Source organism: Nerophis ophidion, linkage group LG26 (genome assembly GCF_033978795.1).
Source record: "Nerophis ophidion isolate RoL-2023_Sa linkage group LG26, RoL_Noph_v1.0, whole genome shotgun sequence".
Classification (NCBI taxonomy): domain Eukaryota; kingdom Metazoa; phylum Chordata; class Actinopteri; order Syngnathiformes; family Syngnathidae; genus Nerophis; species Nerophis ophidion.
Genome location: NC_084636.1, coordinates 37442272 through 37455053, shown reverse-complemented (window position 1 = coordinate 37455053; position 12782 = coordinate 37442272). Strand labels below are relative to the sequence as shown.

General features: G+C 34.9%; 1 protein-coding gene across 2 annotated transcripts in view; it reads left to right on the top strand.

Moving 5' to 3' along the window:
• LOC133543880 (LIM domain transcription factor LMO4) overlaps positions 1 to 12782 on the top strand; it is a 91950-nt gene that overhangs the window by 26025 nt on the left and 53143 nt on the right. For both annotated transcript variants that reach the window (XM_061888760.1, XM_061888761.1), the window contains exon 2: positions 1330 to 1579. In XM_061888760.1, coding sequence (XP_061744744.1) covers positions 1335 to 1579 — 245 coding nt within the window. In that variant the 5' untranslated portion in view covers positions 1330 to 1334. The remainder of the gene's footprint in view (positions 1 to 1329; positions 1580 to 12782) is intronic.

Genomic DNA, 12782 nt, shown 5'->3' with positions numbered 1-12782 from the left:
TTGTTATGTAGAATTATTTTTATGATGGCTTTCCGCAAAGAAAAATCCATCAATTTGCCGCTTTTTCTTACAGAATAGAATAGAAAGTACTTTATTGATCCTTGGGGGAAATTCGGCACCACAGTTCGCTCACAATAGACAATAAACACTTAGGTATTTTTTTTATATGTGAATAATAAAAATACAGTATATCATACAGCATTATTCACATGTGAATAACATAAATACAGTTTATTATACAGCATTATTTGAATAAGATAGTCTATTATACAGCATTATTCACATGTGAATAACATAAATACAGTCTATTATACAGCATTATTCACATGTGAATAATATAAATACAGTCTATTATACAGCATTATTTACATGTGAATAATATAAATACAGTCTATTATACAGCATTATTCACATGTGAATAATATAAATACAGTCTATTATACAGCATTATTTACATGTGAATAATATAAATACAGTCTACTATACAGCATTATTCACATGTGAATAATATAAATACAGTCTATTATACAGCATTATTCACATGTGAATAACATAAATACAGTCTATTATACAGCATTATTTGAATAAGATAGTCTATTATACAGCATTATTCACATGTGAATAATATAATTACAGTCTATTATACAGCATTATTCACATGTGAATAATATAATTAAAGTCTATTATACAGCATTATTCACATGTGAATAATATAAATACATTATTCATTTACAATACTTGTACAGTCAATAGGAACATATGCATTACACAGTCTGATGGCTGTCGGTATGACTGATTTATGAGCTGCAGGGAGTAAAGTGTGGGGGGGAAATATCGGCGTTTATGCTATTTTTTTCCCCTCCCAGCGCTACTTTAGCGTAAACAAAGTATTTCAACATTTTTTGGATCTTGTATAACAAATTAGTTGTCTTGGAATCTCCAGAAACTTTGTAACTTTGCAACATCTCTGGGAACCTTTTCTTCTCGTGGAATATTGAAGCCTAAGATGTCAATTGCTCAAAATTCCAGCATCAAAAGGAATGTTCAGAGAGGGTACCATACCATGTCCAATCCTCGCGCAACTTCAACGGAGTATCTTGGAAGTATGAACGCAAGCCGGACGGGTTTTAGTCCGGTTCTAGTCTGCGTTGCAGAAAGACGTCTGTAGGAATAATTAGTTCATACCATGGCGTGTTGTGGACTCAAACAAGTAAAAGAGATTCGGATGGTGCCACTCGCCAGCATCCATCACGCCCGCCGCAATTTGGCTCTTGTCCAACTGGACCCGCACACAGTTGCTAAAGACTGACTTTTTTTGTTTTGTTTCAGGGACGATGGTGAACCCGGGAGGAAACAGCCAGCCGCCTCTGCCGCCACAGGTGGGCGCCGGGTCCCTGTCGTGGAAGCGCTGCGCCGGCTGCGGGGGCAAGATCGCCGACCGCTTCCTCCTCTACGCCATGGACAGCTACTGGCACAGCCGCTGCCTCAAGTGCTCGTGCTGCCAGGCCCAGCTGGGCGAGATCGGCACGTCGTGCTACACCAAAAGCGGCATGATCCTCTGCAGGAACGACTACATCAGGTGAGAGAGAGCGCACCTGCACCGAGTTATTATAAGCTGAGCACTCTATCGTGATATAAGGCTTTTGCACCATTCATGATTTCATACAAATCTGCCCATAACCTTTCGAGTGTTGTTGCTAAACAAAACCTACATACTTACATACATATGTGCGTAGATACGTACTACACATACACACATACCTGCATGCAAACATGCATACGTACATAGATACATACATGTTGTACATACATGCATACATAGATACGTGCATACTTACATGCATAGGTATGTGTGTGCATGGATACATGTAGGCATACGTAAACACATACAAACGTGCATACATGCATACAAACATGCATTCATATGTACATACGTGCGAGCGTGCATGCATGCATACATACGCGCGTGCATGCATGCATGCACACATTCATATAAATGTGTGCATGCATGCATGCATACATACTGTACATACATGCATACAAACATACGTGCAGAAAAACATGCATACATATGTGCATACATATATACGTGCATGCATATATACATACGTGCATGCATACATATGTGCATACATACATGGATACGTGCATTCATATAAATGCGTGCGTGCGTGCATGCATGCATGCATACATACAAACATACGTGCAGAAAAACATGCATACATATGTGCATACATATATACGTGCATGCATACATACATATGTGCATACATATATACGTGCATGCATACATACATATGTGCATACATATATACGTGCATGCATACATACATACGTGCATACATATATACGTGCATGCATACATACATACTGTACATACATACAAACATACGTGCAGAAAAACATGCATACATATGTGCATACATATATACGTGCATGCATATATACATACGTGCATGCATACATATGTGCATACATACATGCATTCATATACATGCATGCATGCATGCATGCATACATACATACATACATACAACCATGCGTGCAGAAAAACATGCATACATATGTGCATACATACATACATACTGTACATACATACAAACATACGTGCAGAAAAACATGCATGCATATGTGCATGCATATATACATACACGCATGCATACATACATATATACGTGCATACATACATACATAAACACACACGTGCATACATACTGTACATACATACACACATACTTGCAGACAAACATATATGTATGTATGCACATAAGTATGTGCATACATACATATATACGTGCATACATACATACATACATACATGCATATATATGTGCATACATACATGCATACAAACATATATACTTGCATACATATATGCATGGATGCATGGATACATATACTCATGCATACGTGCATACATACATGCATACTCATGTGCGCGCATGCCTATGTACAGTATATACATACACACATGTATGCGTGCATGCATACACATGTGGATACATGCGTACGTGCATACATACATATACATATGTACATACATACTGCATACATATATACATACATTCATTCAGACATACAGGCATATGTGCATACATACATACTGTACATACATACAAACATACGTGCAGAAAAACATGCATGCATATGTGCATACATATATACATACGCGCATGCATACATATGTGCATACATACATATATACGTGCATACATACATACATAAACACACACGTGCATACATACTGTACATACATACACACATACTTGCAGACAAACATACATGTATGTATGCACATAAGTATGTGCATACATACATACATATATACGTGCATACATACATACATGCATATATATGTGCATACATACATGCATACAAACATATATACTTGCATACATACATAAACAAATATGTGCATACATACATATATGCATGGATGCATGGATACCTATACTCATGCATACGTGCATACATACATGCATACTCATGTGCATGCATGCATATGTACAGTATATACATACACACATGTATGCGTGCATGCATACACATGTGCATACATGCGTACGTGCATACATACATACTATATACATACATTCATTCAGACATACAGGCATATGTGCATACATACACACATGCATGCATTCATACATACTGTACATACACAAATATACACACACGTGCATACATACTGTACATACATACACACATACTTGCAGACAAACATATATGTATGTATGCACATAAGTATGTGCATACATACATACATACATATATACGTGCATACATACATACATACATACATGCATATATATGTGCATACATACATGCATACAAACATATATACTTGCATACATATATGCATGGATGCATGGATACATATACTCGTGCATACATACATGCATACTCATGTGCGTGCATGCATATGTACAGTATATACATACACACATGTATGCGTGCATGCATACACATGTGCATACATGCATACGTGCATACATACATATACATATGTACATACATACAGCATACATATATACATACATTCATTCAGACATACAGGCATATGTGCATACATACACACATGCATGCATGCATACATACATGTATTTATGCATACATACGTGTGTGCATGCATTCATACATACTGTACATACACAAATATACACATATGTGCATGCAAACATACATACCAGTGTTTCCCACAGGTCAGGCATCTATTTGTGGTGGTGTGGTCGGGTGGGGGGTGGGGGGTTGTGGCAGCGGCGATGACCAAGAAGAACGCGGAGTTGGAATATAATTACAACACTTAATGTACATATTTATATACAATTTGAGCAATTAGTTATTCACTGACATATATTTCTTAATTGTGCCCGATCACAGTTGAAATCTTGAAATGAAGGGCCTTTAATGGTTAAAACATTAAAGGCCCTTAATGGTTAAAACATTTTAACAGCTGGTTGGCTCAGATTTGATTCTTTTCATTGCATTCACATGCTGCAGTGGACAGTGCACAATTTAGCTTTCAGTATTAATGCAGTATCTGAAGCACCGTCTCCACGTGTGTTTATTGACAACAGGGTTATAACCTGGACACGTTAGCTCGTCGGTATGGTAACAGGTAAGGCTGGGCGATATGACTGAAAAATGTGTCACGATATAAGTGTTTCATATCAGTCGATAACAGTAATTATTGATAAAAAAACAAAACAACTATTCTAAATAAAGACCAGGAGAAAAAAGGCTGAATTTAAATACTTTTATTTTAAATATAACCTTTAACCTTTAGAACGAGGTCAGCATTTTGAAAAACAGTCAAATAAATGAAAATAGTGGTCGATGTGCAAATAATGACATTAAATAAATGCTTAATCCAACAAAATGTGCAAAGTATTGTAATTAAGAAATTAGTAGTGTGCAACTCAGGCCTTAAAGCCGTATTGGTAACAATATATGGAAATAAATAACAGTTACATTAAGCAAGCAGAAACATGTCTTACAGAATGTTGTAAACATCGGAATAAACTTGCGTCTGAACATCTGTGACAAAATACTGCCAAACAATTTCCTCTCGTGCTGCCGCACTCATATTCCAGTTTCGTATCACTCCTCGTCAGCAGCGAGCCGTTGTTGCTTTTTTTTTTTTTCTTCCTGTTAGCATTTCCCAGATTTGCCTTGCGGTTCAGGCTCGGCCGTGATAGGTCGAGAGGTCAAAGCCCTTCCTCTGCCTACACCCCCCAGAATGCCGTGCGGTTCCTAATCGGCCTTTCTTCCTATTTTTTTCTAACAGAACTCAGTGAAATTATCGAACGTTCTATCGACCCCGTTTTCTATCGATATTGATCACACGTCTATCGTGATATATATTGTTATAGTTTTATCGACCAGCCCAAATAACAAGTGACTGTTAGTGCGTGCGTCTGCCCTGGTCCCGAAAATAAAAATTAAGAAAATCCGAGTCGGTGCTGCACACTACACAGGTTCGGACCACTTTTGAACTTCTTTCCAAAGACGTCGTACCCTCATATTTTGATCCGGTCGGTCCGTTATTCCTTTACTTCGTCGTCGTCGTCTTCTTCTTCTTTTTCTGACCCACCAGGGGAATTAAGTGCAATTGGCGGAGTTACAATGCATAGTAGGCTAACGCCACCTACTGCGCCGGAGTTGTAACTACAAGCTCCATTCACAGACAAGAAGAGTCCCATTGCTTTTATGAGCGGTCCAGCGAGTCAAAAGCCGAAAAATCTATTTGTGGCGGCCGTAATTCTTTCGTGGCGGGCCGACACAAATAAATGAATGTGTGGGAAACCCTGCATACATACATACATACACACACGTGCATACATACATATATAATGCATGCATACGTATGTGCGTGCATGCACACGTACATACATGCACACACGTGCATACATACATATATAATGCATGCATACATGCGTGCATATACATGCATACATGCGTGTATGCATGCATACGTGCATACACACATCCATATGTGCATACATACATGCATACGTATGTGCGTGCATGCACACGTACCTACATGCACACACGTGCATACATAAATATATAATGCATGCATACATACGTGCATATACATGCATACATGCATGTATGCATGTATATGTGCATACACACATCCATATGTGCATACATACATGCATACGTATGTGCGTGCATGCACACGTACATACATGCACACATGTATGCGTGCATGCATACACACGTGCATACATACATATATAATGCATGCATACGTATGTGCGTGCATGCACACGTACATACATGCACACATGTATGCGTGCATGCATACACACGTATATAATGCATGCATACGTATGTGCGTGCATGCACGCATACATGCACACATGTATGCGTGCATGCACGCATACATGCACACATGTATGCGTGCATGCATACACACGTATATAATGCATGCATACGTATGTGCGTGCATGCACGCATACATACACACGTGCATACACACATGTATACATGCACATATATATACATGCATACATTTATTCATACATACACACTTGCATACACACATGTATACATGCATATATATATATACATACATACATTTATTCATGCATACTCACGTGCATACACACATGTATACATGCATATATATACATACATACATTTATTCATACATACACACGTGCATACACACATGTATACATGCATATATATATATACATACATACATTTATTCATACATACTCACGTGCATACACACATGTATACATGCATATATATATATACATACATACATTTATTCATACATACACACTTGCATACACACATGTATACATGCATATATATATACATACATACATTTATTCATACATACACACGTGCATACACACATGTATACATGCATATGTATATATACATACATACATTTATTCATACATACACACGTGCATACACACATGTATACACACATATATATACATACATACATTTATTCATACATACACACGTGCATACACACATGTATACATGCACATATATATACACATACATACATTTATTCATACATACACACTTGCATACACACATGTATACATGCATATATATATATACATACATACATTTATTCATACATACACACGTGCATACACACATGTATACACACATATATATACATACATACATTTATTCATGCATACACACGTGCATACACACATGTATACATGCATATATATATATATATATACATACATTTATTCATACATACACACGTGCATACACACATGTATACATGCATATATATATATATATACATACATTTATTCATACATACACACGTGCATACACATGTATACATGCATATATATATATACATACATACATTTATTCATGCATACACACGTGCATACACACATGTATACATGCATATATATATATATATATACATACATTTATTCATACATACACACGTGCATACACACATGTATACATGCATATATATACATACATACATTTATTCATACATACACACGTGCATACACACATGTATACATGCATATATATATATACATACATACATTTATTCATACATACACACGTGCATACACACATGTATACACACATATATATACATACATACATTTATTCATACATACACACGTGCATACACACATGTATACATGCACATATATATACATACATACATTTATTCATACATACACACTTGCATACACACATGTATACATGCATATATATATATACATACATACATTTATTCATGCATACTCACGTGCATACACACATGTATACATGCATATATATACATACATACATTTATTCATACATACTCACGTGCATACACACATGTATACATGCATATATATATACATACATACATTTATTCATGCATACACACGTGCATACACACATGTATACATGCATATATATATACATACATACATTTATTCATACATACACACTTGCATACACACATGTATACATGCATATATATATACATACATACATTTATTCATGCATACTCACGTGCATACACACATGTATACATGCATATATATATATATGTATATATATATATACATACATTTATTCATACATACACACGTGCATACACACATGTATACATGCATATATATACATACATACATTTATTCATACATACTCACGTGCATACACACATGTATACATGCATATATATATATATACATACATACATTTATTCATACATACACACTTGCATACACACATGTATACATGCATATATATATACATACATTTATTCATACATACACACGTGCATACACACATGTATACATGCATATATATACATACATACATTTATTCATACATACACACGTGCATACACACATGTATACATACATATATATATATATACATACATACATTTATTCATACATACACACGTGCATACACACACGTATACATGCATATATATATACATACATACATTTATTCATACATACACACGTGCATACACACATGTATACATACATATATATATATATACATACATACATTTATTCATACATACACACGTGCATACACACATGCATACACACATATATATATACATACATACATTTATTCATACATACACACGTGCATACACACATGTATACATGCACATATATATACATACATACATTTATTCATACATACACACGTGCATACACACATGTATACATGCACATATATATACATACATACATTTATTCATACATACACACGTGCATACACACATGTATACATGCATATATATATACATACATACATTTATTCATACATACACACTTGCATACACACATGTATACATGCATATATATATATACATACATTTATTCATACATACTCACGTGCATACACACATGTATACATGCATATATATACATACATACATGTATTCATACATACACACGTGCATACACACATTTATACATGCATATATATATATACATACATACATTTATTCATACATACACACGTGCATACACACATGTATACACACATATATATACATACATACATTTATTTATACATACACACGTGCATACACACATGTATACATGCATATATATATACATACATACATTTATTCATACATACACACGTGCATACACACATGTATACATGCATATATATACATACATACATTTATTCATACATACACACGTGCATACACACATGTATACATGCATATATATATACATACATACATTTATTCATACATACACACTTGCATACACACATGTATACATGCATATATATATATACATACATTTATTCATACATACTCACGTGCATACACACATGTATACATGCATATATATACATACATACATGTATTCATACATACACACGTGCATACACACATTTATACATGCATATATATATACATACATACATTTATTCATACATACACACGTGCATACACACATGTATACACACATATATATACATACATACATTTATTTATACATACACACGTGCATACACACATGTATACATGCATATATATATACATACATACATTTATTCATACATACACACGTGCATACACACATGTATACATGCATATATATACATACATACATTTATTCATACATACACACGTGCATACACACATGTATACATGCATATATATATATATACATACATTTATTCATACATACACACGTGCATACACACATGTATACATGCATATATATACATACATACATTTATTCATACATACACACGTGCATACACACATGTATACATGCACATATATATACATACATACATTTATTCATACATACTCACGTGCATACACACATGTATACATGCATATATATACATACATACATTTATTCATACATACACACGTGCATACACACATGTATACATGCATATATATATATACATACATACATTTATTCATACATACACACGTGCATACACACATGTATACACACATATATATACATACATACATTTATTCATACATACACACGTGCATACACACATGTATACATGCACATATATATACATACATACATTTATTCATACATACACACTTGCATACACACATGTATACATGCATATATATATATACATACATACATTTATTCATGCATACTCACGTGCATACACACATGTATACATGCATATATATACATACACACATTTATTCATACATACATACATTTATTCATACATACTCACGTGCATACACACATGTATACATGCATATATATATACATACATACATTTATTCATGCATACACACGTGCATACACACATGTATACATGCATATATATATACATACATACATTTATTCATACATACACACTTGCATACACACATGTATACATGCATATATATATACATACATACATTTATTCATGCATACTCACGTGCATACACACATGTATACATGCATATATATATACATACATACATTTATTCATGCATCCACACGTGCATACACACATGTATACATGCATATATATACATACATACATTTATTCATACATACTCACGTGCATACACACATGTATACATGCATATATATATACATACATACATTTATTCATACATACACACTTGCATACACACATGTATACATGCATATATATATATATATATATATATACATACATTTATTCATACATACACACGTGCATACACACATGTATACATGCATATATATACATACATACATTTATTCATACATACACACGTGCATACACACACGTATACATGCATATATATATACATACATACATTTATTCATACATACACACGTGCATACACACATGTATACATACATATATATATATACATACATACATTTATTCATACATACACACGTGCATACACACATGCATACACACATATATATATACATACATACATTTATTCCTACATACACACGTACCCCGGCCGTATCAGTAATGAGCATCACCCGCTCGGTGCATAAGTTTGATGCCTGAGAGTTTGTACCTGCTCACCTTCATCCCGGAGATCCACGTCCTGTCTTTGCTTGCGTGGCAGAAAGAAAAGGACATCATCAAGTAAAGACATATTTTTTTTATTTTTATTTTCAGTCTGTAACGTTGACGTTGTGTATTTGCGTCTAAGGATGAACTTCAACTCGCTCCAAAGAACAAACATGACAAATAAATCACTGCCATACATTAGAAGTTGAGGAGGAGGAGGAGGGAGTGAAGATGTTTTGCTTTGCTTGTCAGCTTCGTTCAGCACGATACTCATCTGCTTCCTCCGAGACGTATTAGAAATGATAATATTTTGTTTTTGTCCTCCTGCTTTTGCTGCAGCAGGACACCTAGTTTCTAGTTTGTCACATCCACCACCAGCGCTTCCTCGTGTCTTCTCCGCAAAGATCAAAGCACTATTTTTACCAAACAAATGTGCTTTGATTTGACTTAAAACAACCTGCAATTGGTCTTAAACTCCTTGTTTATCAGTCAGTGGGATGCACCATGCAAGCGAGACATGAGCCGCGCTAGTCCGGGGCTTTGGCAGTAAGTTTCTCGCATAAGTCCTGTTTAATGAAAATGAGTGTGTCGTCTTTCATTACGTGTCTGCAATTGTGTTCGAGATCGGTGTTTTTTTATGAGCGAGGAAGACACTTTAAATAGAGCGAGACTTCCCTCATTCATTGTTTCTTGCTTCTATTCAGTGCGCTAGCATGTTGTGGCCTAGCCTAGCATCACTTAGCTTCGCCGGCCCACCGTCTTTTACTTATTAGTTTGTTGTAAACAAACCACACACTTTCGAATTAATTGCGTTTATTTATTTAACTTTATTGTGTTCACTGTTCGTGGTTGTATATACACAAGGCGGGGTTTTCAATAACATATTTCTGGAAATAGCATGTTAGCTAGCCAGGTTAGCTATGGTTACGCAACACAATAGCCAAACTAGCCAGTTTGTTTAACCAATGAGTACTTTATAATCAAACATATTATTCTGACTAACCTTTGTTTAGAAGCTGTAAAATAATTTGAAATTCCGTAGTTACCTATGATTAAATAATTAATTTAATCACGGACGGTTGAATATTTGGACTCAGCGTTAATGTTAGTCACTCCTAATAGTTGTATTTTATTTTTTTAATGACCAATAAGCATACATTTATAACTCACACAAAAGTCAAGGCACTTTCAACGTCTAGGAAAGAAAACAAAAGCAAATTCAGAGCAATAATACAAAAAAAGGGCTACCAAAAGCACTTTAAAAGTTTTTTTTAACAAGGATATCGATTTAAGGACTTTTGTACTCTTAATCATTCTGCAATATTTGATTGGTAATTGTAACCCATGAAGCCAATTACAAAATGTAGGCCTTACTTTTATAAATATCGACTTTTATGTCCATGGTGTACCCCGCCTACCACCCCCGAATGCAGCTGAGATAGGCTCCAGCACCCCCCGCAACGCCGTAAAGGACAAGCGGTAGAAAATAGATGGGATGGATGTAGAAAATGTGTTGCCTGTGGAATAATAATTTTGACAAACATGTCTATGTTACAGTCATTTTCAGAAATGCCAAATTTGATTTCTTCTATAGAGAATGGGGACATCTCCACACCCTTGTTTCTCAGCCTATCTCCGATCTCCTTCCAAAACACATGTACACTCACATTCCACAAACAGATGAATGACATCCTCTACAGCTCCACACATATAACAGCCATCAACCTCCATGTTAAATTCAACTTTTAGGGACGGCGTGGCGCAGTGGGAGAGTGGCCGTGCGC